Source organism: Chelmon rostratus, chromosome 23 (assembly GCF_017976325.1).
Source record: "Chelmon rostratus isolate fCheRos1 chromosome 23, fCheRos1.pri, whole genome shotgun sequence".
Taxonomy (NCBI): domain Eukaryota; kingdom Metazoa; phylum Chordata; class Actinopteri; order Chaetodontiformes; family Chaetodontidae; genus Chelmon; species Chelmon rostratus.
The window spans coordinates 1,397,574-1,411,210 of record NC_055680.1 but is presented as its reverse complement, the minus strand read 5'-3'; the positions used below and the strand labels follow the sequence as shown (position 1 = coordinate 1,411,210).

Below are 13,637 nucleotides of genomic sequence, written 5' to 3'. Positions count from 1 at the left end.
ATGTTTTTCAAAAGGACTCAATGTTTCTAACTGTGACTCTAATAAAATTGCTCACACTATAAATAGCGCGTAATTAATAGTTAAACATTTTAAACTGAGTGAACTTGAAAGCTATATTTTCGTTTACATTAATCATTACTAATATTTAATTCGTCTTTCGCCAAGGACCTCTAATATTATGATTCGCTACTTTAAAAATGTCTCCCACCCATCATGAGTATATATCCCATCTGATTGGCCGTAGTCGCCATTGCGCCAATGCAATTGGGCATTTCTTTGTCGGTTGTAAGGTTAGTGACAAGAACACTTTCACGCACGTTGACACAAATTAGCAAGAGCATCATACAACACAGCCTCTGGTAATAATAAGTGTCTAAATTCAACATTCAGTTCACAATTGTGCTGTAATACTTTATAAAGAGATATCGGATTTTTAGTCTTGAAGAATACAGTACTTCCGGTGTCAGCATGTCTGTCTCTTTAAAAGGAATCTAAAAATTAGCTGGCATCTCACTGGAACAACTGATTTTCTAACGTTACACTGTGTGCTTTGTTCATGTAGACATGGCTATCACAGCTGATCACATCCGTGACAAACTAATTAAGGAGCTCGCGGCAGTGCACGTGGTAAGTTTCTGGTCATTGCTTGTATTACTTGTTCTCCACCACTAAATTGAATGGTTTTTGAGTGGAGATTGGTTCAGCTATACGAAATACGGTGCCAAGCCTGTGGGCTTGTTAGTTTGGAGGACTCGCTCAGGCTTGAGCCAGCCAGTTAAAGTACAAACAGTGATCCAGGTAGCAAGGTAGAGCACATCATCATGCATACAGTAATTCGGTATCAGCAGCATGAGAATGAGAGAAGTGTTTGCTCTAAATTAAACATGTCTTCTCCAGGATGTGGAGGATACTTCACCCAACAGATGTGCAGCCAGCTTCAAAGTCCTGGTGGTGTCGCCTCAGTTTGAGGGCAAGCAGCTGTTACAGAGACACAGGTATGACATACTGTAGTAACTATCACATAATACATGTTTGCAGTGTGGTAGGCCCAGGCCACACATACAGCCTTAATGCCATTTTTTATTAACAGAGACAACAGAATCATATCAATATAGCTCATTCTATTCTATAATCTGTTATGAAAAATTATTATGTAACAGCTGTGCTACATGACATCAGGTAATGTTTGTGTGGATACATGCAGAACTAGTCTGTTATAGCAGGTTAGGAAACCATAATCTGTAACTGAGCATCACTTAGTGCTAACAGTGCTAACACAGCACAGTGTCACATGTAAACACAGATAGCATGCAACCCTGCAGGGACTACAGTACCATATAACATCGTAATATCACAGGAAAGCATTCACCTCAGCACTGTGTGAATGAGCGTTCAGCCATCCCATTGCCAGGTCAGCACTTGGCAAATTTGAACCCTAAACACTCAAAATTTTCATGACCCTCACTTGACTCTACTCTGATGCACAGCAGTTAAACATACAGGCCATATTGTCCCGGGTAACTCATTATCGTAATATCTGAAACAGATCCAGGAAGTGTTCACCATGTGTGGCTCCTAAAAAGGGTGAATTTAAGAGTTGGAACCTTCTTGACCAAAGCTGAAGGTGTATCAAGGCCAACGTGCTGTGCATTTTTGAAATGTTAAAGCTGCTGATTGTAAGTCTGTTGGTCAAATGTTGAATGAATTTATCTGGAAAGAACAAAACTAATATCAGAAACTTAGCAATATTGAGTAATGTTGACTCTTATGCCCTAACTTTTTATATTCTACTGCCCAGAACTGCACCTTTAAAATCAACTGGATCAAAAAATGTCCCTGCAAGCGCTCTTCTCTTTTTTTTACTCTTGCCCAAATACAATATTGCAAAATATTGTATTTTGGGCAGGAGGGCATTTTATATATTGCAAAATATAATTTCATAACAAGAAACTTCAAAAATGAAATGCAACTGTGGATCCAAACCATTCAACCCTCTACCAGCCACTAAGCCTTAAAGACATGTTTGTAAGATGAATAAGATTGTTGTCTATATTTTGATTGGTCACAGGTGAGCCTAGCCCAGGTGAAATATTTCTTAGCCTATAAGTAAGCTAAAGTTTTAATGAAAAAAGTAAAAGTAAAGCTGCACATCACCAACACGAGCACAGCTCATCTGCTGTCAGATCTGAAACGTCCTTTGATTATTGCACATGTATGCAGTCCAGACCTGTGTGTTGTGTTTCAACAGGATGGTGAATATGTGCCTAGCCGAGGAGCTGAAAGAGATCCATGCTTTCGAACAGAAGACCCTCACGCCAGAACAGTGGGAGAAACAGAAATCACAATGACACACACACACACACACACACACACACATCATATCCCACTCAAATCAGTTTAAAATTCCTACTGTAAACAGGCCATATCCCTCTCTGATAGGTAGAAAGAATACAAGTGCTCTCCTGAATCTCCTGGAAATCAGCAATGTTGATATACATGCAATTAAATGTTCTGGTGGCAATAAAACATTTTGAAGCTGTGTTTTGTCCGTGTTGGTTGTTTGAGAGCTCAGCACATTGGAATACACCGAATTAAATCACTTCTCTGAGGAAGTCATATTTTAATACTTTTACGGATTTTTAGAGAAAACTTTCTTTCAGCCCAGCTATCAAGTATTTGACAGGTCACCAAACAGTCAGCAGATGAGGTGGGGAAAGTGACTGATCATGGACATTTGTTTAAATTGTAATATAAATAGTAGGTACATTATTAGTAGCATCATTTGAATGAGCTGCAACAAATTATTTTTGTTTTCTATATGCTGAGATCTTTCTTGCACTCGGGATTTGATGCACCCATACACTTCAGATGTTTTTTGTTTTTGTCACTTTTTATACTCATGAAGAAAGAATATTTGATTTAAAATGTATTCTTAAATGAGGTTCAAAGTTCATTCTCGATGCTGAAAACAGCAGTTGAGAAGACAGTTTCTCCACCACGTAAATGAACTATGAAATTGTGGAAAGATTGTCTGAACTACTGTTCGATATAAAGAATCAGTTCAGACTTCAGCTACTAAGCCACCATGGATCTTGAAGTCATTAAAGGTGCTACAAAAAGTGGAAATTTAATTTTAAACTCTGTCTATGTGGCCACTGTGATCGAAAGCTCAAGAACAGCTACTTAATGGACCATGAGGTGAGATTGTTTCAATTCTATTTTTAGAGTTAAAATAACAAAGTTAAACCGCAGCCTGCATGGATCACTAGCTGAAAGAGCAATAAAAGGCCCACACATCAGTGGGTTTATATGAGATCCATTCAGCAGCCTCTAGCAACACATGAACAGGTCTGTAATTCAGCAAACAATGTGAAGAATGGGCTCTGAATATAAATTAGACAAATACATTTATGACACAAAGCATTACTGTTGAGCTTGATTTGCTTATTCCCTCGTGCATATGTGTGCATATTGAGTGTGTGTTGGAGTGTAGTGAGGCCTCACACGAAGCACAGAGACAACACATGAGGTGTTATTAAGAGCAGGCAGACCCCCCGCCTGCACGGATTCAGGGCCACACATTACAGCTGTGTGCTTTGATCAGTCAATCTGTGGCTTTTTTTAGGGCTCTGCTGGTTCCACAAACACGCATCAGCCACCTGAGCCTGCGTCTACACACACCGCACACTCGCTTAAAGCGCTGTTTAATTTGTGGAAGTAAAATGTTCTATGCGATTCATATAATCATACAAACTGTATTTTGTTTGGAAATTACAGTATATAATAATATGAAACAATACATTAAAATCATTGAGAGGTCAGTCAAGACATACTGGACCTGGTCATTGTGTGTGTGTGTGTGTGTGTGTGTGTGATAGAGAGTCAATAATTCCTCCATTTTACAGAGCATTAAGCGAGCAGCTGAGCATGAGTGTGTTTACTGTGTTTACCAGCTGAAATCCATTCGGCTTGTATTTGGGACTAAACCATTAATCAACATGTGTCACAACTAAACTGGGCTACAAATGTGGAAACCTGCCAGTGCGATGTTGCTCTTCTCTCTGTTAACAGTCAGTATTGTGATGATTTATCATTTTCATGGTAAGTTTAGTCTGAAAAGAATAATTTAACAGTGGGGCCAATCAGCAGGCAGACAGACAGAACACATACATGGTGTAGCATGTGAATGGCCTCGACCTGGAGACTGTGATGAAACCTGGTGGACACACACACACTGCAGGAGACAACATGTTTCACCTTTGAGTGGGTCATATTCTTGTGTTCAAGTTTCAACATCTCATTTGCATCCCCACATTTATGGCGTGAAAATGAGAATGTGTTTGCGATAAGAAATGGCTGAATGCTGATTTGATTTTCTGCCTCAGCGAACAGCAGACAGAAACAGAGCGAGAGCATCAAGTGTGTGAAGATTACTTCCACCACTTACCCTCCCAAGGCCCGCTAATGGAAGAGCCGACGCGGGGGAGAGTGTGCGTCTTTGTCCGAGTGTGTGTTGGGAATGAGTTTATTCACTGGTCAGGACAGAGCTTCTCTCTTTTAAGCTTTGGAGAGTACAACACTGACCTTGTAATTTATACCACGGCAGTTTCCCCTCGAGAGCTGTGAGTCAGTAACAAAACAAGAAACAACATAATCATATCCCAGGCACCTTATTCTGTTAGTTTAAAGTGAAACCTGTGCTTCGGCCCGATGGCCATTGTCCCGGCTGATCTGATGGAGGCTGAAGACTCTTACTGCTGCCATAGCTTATGTGTTTTGTGTTGCAGTTCGACTATATATGCTGATGGTTTGCAGCCGGTATTGTGAATCATTTTCTCACATGCTGGAAAAGCTAATCGGTGCACCAGACCTGCTGATTCTTAGAGTACGTCCACATTAAGCCAGATACATTTACACAAGCATCTTTTTCTGTCCGTTTCAGTAGTGGCTTTTTGGACAGTGAATGACTTTACAGAGGCTGATTGGTGTTTCAGTGTGAGTGGGGAAACTGAAGCAGGGCTGTTGAGAAGCGATTTACAAAAAGTTTTATTTATTTCTCTTTTCCTCTAAAATGCCTCATTGTTGCTCCCTTGTTCCACATAGTCTTGTTTTCTTCTGCTGTCCCGACATTAAACAGGAAGAAAGTAGGAAGTATTTAATTGCTCCAGTGTAAATCACTGGCTGTATATCAAAGTTTCTGGAGATATTATGATAATTTTTTTTCTGATTAGAATTTGTTTTAGCTTCCATCAAGCTAACTGCAGCTGTTTGTGAAGGAGCAAACTACAAACTTCATAGACACCTTCAAAGACGACAGTTTGACAGAGTGTAAAGGTGGCTTTTCAGTGGAGCGTCACTTTGTCTGCTTTTCAACTGAAAGCCTCTCCAATGTTGTGTCAGTGGGGTTGCGTGGATCTGTTTTCTGTGTTGAGTCCTCCTCATCATCGCTGAGTCAACACGATAGAATCCTTGGATACATTTCATAAAAATTAAGAAAACTTGCCAGTGTGTCATGTCAGCTTTTATAAGTTTATTTAGAGGTTTAACTTTTCCACAATTACTAAGACTTTTTGATCCAAAAAACAACCAAATCACACTAAATTTAATCTTGGCTTAACCTCAATAAACACATATTTTCAGCACTTGTGTGTCCTGTGTACATGAGCATACAGCACACTATGCTGTATTATAAACCAGCTGTGCAGATCAATCAGGGTTAGTTAGTCTTAAATCCACAGGAGCAGAAATGGAGCTCTGCTGTATTTGGAATTAGAACGCCATAAATCAATCAAGCCTTGTTGTGTATCAGAGATGTTAAATTGATCTGCAGGAGCTCACTATTCCAGTCGCCCACACAGCACTACACGCAGTTCGTTCACGTGAAGTGAAAGGCAGAAGGAGCTGACTGAATACATCAGTCAGGTTCCATTAGTCCAACCACCAGCTGATCTCTGCTGAAACACCTCCTGGCAGGGATTCTTTCAGGCTGGACCCCTAAGTGTACCACCTCATCCCATCTGCTCAGTTTCTCACTGGAAGAAATGATTTGGACTGCAGTGGAAATCTGCTCAGTGCAGGTAGTTCTTGCCATGGACACCATCTTTAGCATGATAGCATGCTAACAGTTGCAAATCAGCACTAAACTGAAAAGGCCCGTTGGGCTCGAGGTTTCAGGACTCACAAGCAGACACCACAACTCTCCAAACTTAAAGCGAGCTCAAAGGCTGAATTTATTTGAACAAAGGTTTTCTTTAGACAGGCAAAAATCAAGACGCTGAGGATATCCAAAAAATACAAACTAAAGGCGCTTAGGCTGAGAGACAAAAATGAGCAAAGGCAAAAAATAACAAAAAGGCAAATGGCAAGGTAATTAGCTCAAGGGGTAAGACAAGGTTCACAACAAGGCTCGAGACGCACAAGACGATCTGGCACAGGACAAAGGGAGACGTGGACTATATATACACGAGGTAACAATGAACAGGTGGAGACAATCAGGGCGGGGCAGACAATCAGACAGGCGGGAAGAACACCGGGAAGTCAAGGGTCTGAAATGAGAGGAGAGTTAGGGTTTCACAATAAAACAGGAAGTGCATGACAAGACTTGACACTGTGAACAGACACATCAACAAATGCGACGAGACATGACATAAACAAAGTAAAGTTAAGGCTGATGAGAATATCTTTAATTTTGCAGGTATTTGCTTAGAAATCTTACTTCCGTCTGCATCCACTGCTTGAAACAGGAAAAACACATTCACTAATTAATTGCTTTGTAACGTCAGCATGTCTACATTCAGTCCACATAGTGAATGGACTAAAACATAATAACAAATAATCAATAACAACAACAACTGGTTCATTTTTAATGAAAGGTCAATATTATGTAGTTTACAGCACACTGACCAACCAAATCCATCAGTCTTATCTATTCACAGAGGAATAAATGACATGAATGATTTAGCAGAGAGACAGTCACAACAGTCAAGATAAAGTGCTACATTACACTCATTAAGGCTCAGGACTCACATGAGCAGACAGCCTCAGCCCCCTGCACGAATTGTTTTGAACGACAAACACCCGCTGAGGCAAACTGCGAGTCGTTCACAACTACAAACCCACTGAGCCGAAGGCCGAGTGAGACGGGCGATGGAGCTCACTGCTGTGAGTCGGAAGTGAGCGGTTAGCCAATGTGGACTGAAAGATTCACAAAAGGTACATTTGTGGTGGCTGCTTTGCTTGTGTTGACGATTGTGGCATTAAGCAGAGTTAATTTATTACCATAAACTGGCGAACTTGCCACTCACACACGTCTCCCTGGATGTGCAGGGGGATTTTTAAAAAAGAGTCATTCATGAGTCAGTTCAATAAAACTGGTCCTCTCATCCCTACACTGTGTGTCACCCTCTGAGATGGTTGCTTCTCATAAAGCATGACGCTAATAAAAAGTTATACACTGAAAGATCTGATTCAAAAAGTGTCTCTTGGCTCCTTCTTGCCAGTGTTTGGCGAGGTCATTGGTGACGCTTTTCACTGATGTCCAGTATGCCGTGCAGCTCTCCAGGCTCGTATCCCAGCAGGCCTTGCAGGTTGCAGACAAAGCGGTAGACGTAGCGTTTGCCAGCCGTCTTGCGGATGATGTTTTTGTCGTAGTAGTATCGCAGACCACGACTCAGCTTCTCATAGTTCATCTTGGGCTTGTTCTTCCTCCGACCCCACAGCAGGGCCACCTGGAGACAAAGCTGCATGTTAGCTGCCGAGGTCAACAGCAGTAGACACTACAGAGCTGTGATTATTCGACAGCTTTGAAATAAAAGGGCTCAAATCCAGCCCAGCTGTCACTATCCAATAAAGCAGAATGCAGAGAAAATATCTAAAAGAAAGCCCTTAGTAGTTGTGTTGGAAAGAGCAGTAGCAGTAGTGTTTGTAGTCACCAGGATGCAGTGACATCCTGTGCATCGACAGTTAAAACAGTGACATTTATGAAAACTTTCAAATGCAGTAGTTGGTGAAAAAAAGCTAACTACTGCCACAAGACCAGCTTATACTTCCATGTGTTAAATAAACTAAATAAAGATTAAAAACCTTTTCAGTTAGGAAGTTTATTCTTTGAAAATGTTTTGACATCGCTGTGCTAGCAGTGGCCCCATGATTCCAGTCTCTTGGTTAAGCTATGCTAAATGTAGCCAGGGTCAGAAGTGGGAAAGGCCAGCCTCCAGACCACATGCGGCGCACAAGAGCGTTTGATCTGACCCGTGAGGCAACCCACGAACACAAAAAGAAAACAAAATAGTGGACTAAATCTTCGTTCCAGGTTGTCCCTGAACACAACATGTACAAAGTGGTTTCCTCATGACGATGACATGCATCATGGCAACTGCTAAGATAAGAAAAGTAGCTGCAGAATGTCATGCTTTCTGAGAGAAATGAACACAGGATTATTTGTTTGTTGAAGTAAGCCTTAAAGGTAAGCCAACATGCTTAAGTTAGTGGGGCCGTTCACAGTGATGAAGGAGTCCAAACTCGTGCATCGTTACAGCTCAAAACATGCTAAACTGTGAACGCTCTTCAGCAGAGTTCTGGTGCCCAACAGGCAGCTTTCACAACATTCTGACACAGACAGTGTTATGCGGTGAGCATAAGTTCTGTGGCAAGCGAGCTAATAGCTAAGAAGCTGAAACTTCATTCAGAAGGAGAATTTGTGAAGGAGTGCCCTGTTGCTGCTGCAGAACTGCAAAGAAAAATAGTCCAGTGCTACCAGAATAAAGCAGTTCCAGCCATCACATCAGAGGTTAGTGTGGCCCTTGAAGGATTTTATGAAAAACGAAATGGCCTTTGACAGGAAAAAGATTCCCCACACCTGGCTGTATCGGCCTGGACCTGATCTTAAATACAACAGAAAACAAATGTTATTTCCCCAATTGTAGAAGCAATTTACATCCCACACTGCTCTACAGACTCACAATCATTATGTACCTCATCAGGGTCCGTCAGCTTGAATTCCCACCCATCTCCTGTCCAGCTGATACATGACTGACAGCTGCGGTCTGTGAGGAGCTCCAGTAGAAACTGCCACAGCTGAATGGGACCACTTCCTGTTGAAGCATAGTGGGAGGAATACCTTGAAGACCTGCAGCATAAGGTTACAACAAATCTGAGATCTAAAATCTTTATCTGGTCCTTCAACCACGACTCACCAGTGTAACCAGCGAGGACAGCTGCCGGTATCACGGCTCGGCCCAGATCTGTTTTGTTGCCCACGTATTCTTTGAAGCTCTTGTGCGGGCGTGGTAAAGTGAAGACATCTTCAGGCATGGTCTCCTCCGTCACTTGCTCTATATCCTGGAGTGGAGCAGCCCACGACAGAGAGTCCACAATGTCAGGGTCGTCACTGTGAGCAGAGTCGGTCTCTGCAGGTGCAGAACAGTGCAGCAAAAGGGCAGGTTAGTGAGGACGGAGGGCTCTCAGGTGATGATGCAGAGAGGCTTCAGGCATGAGGGATGTGGGACCTGTTTCTGATATATACTGGTCTAGACAGCTCTACCACCAACTCCACCAAATAGGCTTTTTCCTGATTCAGGGGACCCTTTTAAGATATCTATAAGCTTATATATCTATAAGCATGGCTAAGACCAAACAGTAACAGGCTCAGGACCAAAGTAAAATGTGATCAGAACTGCTTTCAGTTACCAGACACACTGTATTGATTCCTGTCATCGAATCTGTACCATAAAGTTTAAATGTAGTCTGTTTTCACTTCCCTTCCCACCTGTTTCCTGCAGGGGAGCAGCAGAGACCACGTTCCTGCTGGGATCCTCTGTTTTGATCAGATAGTAGTCTTCATGCTGCACAGTCACAGGGTCCAGAGAGTGAAGGTCTGCCCTCTCAGTGGGATGATACTGAGCATGGTAACAGTGTTTGTGTGGATGCTCCTGGACACAGTCCGAGTAATTTTCTGAGGAAACATGGACAATAGAATCATAAACCTATTTAGAATGATGTTAAAACAAGTAACTGGTCACTGCAAGTGGTAATTATGGCAATGAAAGTAGCCAAAAGGTAGAAAACACATTAACTGCCATTGTTACCTTTGATATTTTGAAGCTGGCAGTAAGATGGTGGCGTGCATGTGGGTAATGAAGAACTGCAGTCGTATTCACTCTCTGGAGAATCAAATTCAAATGACAAGAGGATTTTGTCGGAGGCCACATTGTGCTATTATTCCATGGCAGTAATATAATAAAGAAAATATGTTTAAAAAATACATGTACCTGACCACACATGTCAATGGATACATAACAACATATCTACACATGCTGGACAATCAATGCCTGCAGAAAATCTACAAATCCCTTCTGTTGCTGTCCAACTGAGATCATTGTTTAAACTCACACAGTAAACTACTACTAATTATGCAAGTATATTATTAATTTCTCAACTGAATTTGAATGTGGCCATTTTTAAATTACATATATTTTAAAGAAAACTATGAGTGCCTCGATTAAACTTCAATGAACAAACTTTATCAAAGGTGGGGTTAACGATCTGTAAGGCACAGTTCAAGCAAAACTGTGAGTTTGGAAGAATCTGCCGTTGGTTGAAAAAAGCCTTTACCTCTCCTCATGTCCTCCAGGTGCTCCCACAGGATCTCTCCCGCAGTGCAGTCGGACATCAGGCCCAGGAAAGCCTCCCTGTCTAGGCCACACAGCTCACCACCCTGCAGGCCTCTCAGGTCTGAGCCCAGGTAGTGGAGCCCAAACTCAGCCTGGCACCAATCCAGCCAGTAGTTCACCTCCCACTCAGACCACATGGTGGGATCTGGATCAACACAAGTAAGCCCCAACGTTAGCTCTGGATGAACCAAACAATGCTCGGGAACCTCTCACCTCCCCTTCACACCTCTATTGATAAGGGACATGTTCTGCATGTGGCTCAGGCTGTACCCTGTGGGAAGCGATGGTTGATTCTCTCCTGAGCGAATCCAGCGAAACTGGCCTTCACTGCCTGGCTGAGGACCTCCTTACTGGTAGGGGTGAGAGGAGGAACCTCCAGGGTGTCCAGCTCTTAAGACAACAACAACATGTGAAAGTTCATTTCATTTTCACACCATGACCTAAGTACAAGCCCATTAGAAGCAGCATATTTGCACAATATATTTTCATTACAATGTAATCACAAGCAAATATGTCTTGACCTACAGCTTCATTTAAGTCCTCATATGTAGCTTTTATAAAGTATGTAAAGGTTTATAACAGCCAGCTGTAATGATATGAAGTATGTCTTCATATTTTACATTAATATGAAATACTACATATCTATTAGTGTGATTCTGTGTTTTTATATAATACACATCAATTAACATATTTGATTAACTCTTCCTGAAACACATGGTTTGTAAAGACACTTCTGGTACCCATCTTCTCCTACACTTTCAATGCAACCAAGATGATTGATACTTCAAACCATGCATCACTGTTTGTAGACAGGAGCTATTTTCATTGTCAACCAGAGTTATTCTTTTTGAGTTATTAAGATTTTTAAAAATCCCATAGATATGCATTGTGTTTCATCTCTTATATAGTATGTCAATACAGTAAAAACTCCACTGATATTTCAAAATACTCAGAATACCTCACTAATCAGCTGATCAGCACAGGCTTATAATGATGACCTGAACAGTATATGAGTTACATAGTATATACTGTATTTCTGACACAGCACCTGTATACAGTACAAACTCCATTCAAGTACTAAAATGTTCACTATTGCACACTGATCAACTTAACATACACTCATTATGGTGGCGTACACAGCTGTGTACCATGATGGATGAAAGCCGAATTTCTGAAGTTATTTAAAGCACCCTCCCTGCCCCTGCATCTCTAACTCAGCCAGTACATTAAAGTCAGTGAGATGAAATGATTAGAAAGTCAACCACAAATGATGCCAATCAGCACCAATACGGACAGCAATCACACACATTTTCTTCAAGAGACTTCGCTAGTCTATGAAATGGATTTATTCTATTCTTTATGAAGTATTCATTTATTTATATATGTGTATAACTGAGCCAACTGTGTCTGCTGATGAAGCTGAAAGCTTTATACACCAGATGCTCCACAGGAGACAAACACATCAAGAAACATTTAAAAATGGCCTCCTGCTTACAACTACATTGTAGTGTGTCATGAACCAGTCACGAAGTGCTGACAGCTCAAATAAACCTTCTGTCAAGTTCAAGTTCAATAATTACTAGAATGGCCAGATTGGAACAAACACGAAACAAAATGAACGTCGACTGAAGAGTGTGATGAAACACTGAAAAGGTGGAGGAAGAGTTTGTCTTACCGTAAGCACTGCGGTCCATCCCAGTGAGTCAGGAATTGGGAATCAGGTGGAGGAAACTGAGACCGCAAAGGGGGAAATGGGGCTTTAACATGATAGATGGGAGGGGAGGAGGGGGCCGGCTGTGATGGACAACTGCCAGTCATGTGGATGTGGGAGGGGCGGAGGAACAGGTCCGAGGCCAAGGGTGGAATCCCAGAACCGTCACATGTAGAATATCTGCAGAATCATTTCATCTGCTGACGGGTTACAGTGAAGAATTCTGGGATGTGAACACTGAAGGACTCAGTGTGAATGGTCTTCATTTATCAGCATCAGAGATGGTCTGTCAGCTAAGGAAACTGACACCTCATCCCAAGAAGAAGAAGAAAAAAAACTTGAAGGCTTGACAGTTAATTTTTGACTTCGAAAACATCTTAACTCAATGTCCACATATTTGTTTTCTTCTGGAGCCTACAGCTACATCTCACGACCTTCATCAGTGGATTTGTTGGCCCAGTTGTTGCTACGACTGAATCGTGACAATTGAGCAAACAGCAGCTACTCATAAAGGCTTAAAGCTCCAGAGGAAATGTAGTAAGTGGCCCTTGAGTTAATAAACAGTAAAGTAGGTGCAGTCTGAGTCTTTACCATATTTAAATAACATTTAATGCATGTCTTGAGGGTTTTAATTGGTTTACATGTGTTTTATGTTGTAAAATCTCCTGCAGGTGAGCGCTGGTGACTGTGAAGACCGTAGTATAACATTCACATCATGTTCAGACTCATCAGACCATTCAGTGAGCCCTGTCGCCCTGTACGATAGCATTCTTTATGTTTCTTCTCTCAGTGTTCAGCACTTTGCCTTAATTTGTCTTACACCTCTGTTCAAAGTCCAAGAGAACAAAAAAAAAAAAATCACAACACACAAAGTGCTTTAAAGGCCAACAGAGCTTCATTTACCAATGATTCACAAGAACTGACCAGATTCCTCAGCTCAACGTCTTTCTGCAGAATGTCCAAAGTGGCTAAAGAAGACTTCGTGAAAGATTTCCTCTCCATCTCTCTTCTGGCTTAAGAGGTAGACAGAAAAAAGAGGATTTGATGTGAAGCAATGACTGCGAGAGTAAAATCCAGGAGCTACATCGCCCTCTGCTGGCAGTCAGGGGATATTGCCTCAGGTGCTTTACCCTCCTTCACTGCACAGTTCCTCTTTGCTGTATGTGTTTGTTCACTGCTCTCAGGTCCTGGACTTCATCAGCCAGCCAGTGAGCTTCATGGACAGCGGTGTTTCTGTGCATGACTGCAGAGGTGTT

The 13,637-nt window shown here is 41.8% G+C and overlaps 2 protein-coding genes across 3 annotated transcripts; one reads left to right on the top strand and one right to left on the bottom strand.

The window, feature by feature from the left end:
• The first annotated feature begins 253 nt into the window (after positions 1–253).
• On the top strand, positions 254–2,539 carry zgc:112271 (uncharacterized protein LOC553698 homolog). Of its 2 annotated transcripts, none has more exons than XM_041965435.1 (4): positions 254–290; positions 563–627; positions 898–995; positions 2,249–2,539. In XM_041965435.1, the coding sequence occupies exons 2-4, from the start codon at positions 565–567 to the stop codon at positions 2,346–2,348; spliced, it is 261 nt and encodes an 86-aa protein (XP_041821369.1). In that variant the 5' UTR covers positions 254–290; positions 563–564; the 3' UTR covers positions 2,349–2,539. The 2 variants fall into 2 exon arrangements, with proteins under 2 accessions (XP_041821369.1, XP_041821370.1); XM_041965436.1 differs by having other exon boundaries at positions 285–359.
• A 4,972-nt stretch (positions 2,540–7,511) lies between these two features.
• On the bottom strand, positions 7,512–12,364 carry LOC121626911 (protein C-ets-2-like). Its single transcript, XM_041965658.1, has 7 exons — positions 12,346–12,364; positions 10,941–11,060; positions 10,612–10,815; positions 9,767–9,952; positions 9,195–9,407; positions 8,974–9,092; positions 7,512–7,727 (listed from the first exon to the last, which is right to left on the bottom strand). Exons 1-7 carry the CDS (start codon positions 12,362–12,364, stop codon positions 7,512–7,514), a joined length of 1,077 nt encoding a protein of 358 aa, XP_041821592.1.
• Between the last annotated feature and the right edge of the window lie 1,273 nt (positions 12,365–13,637).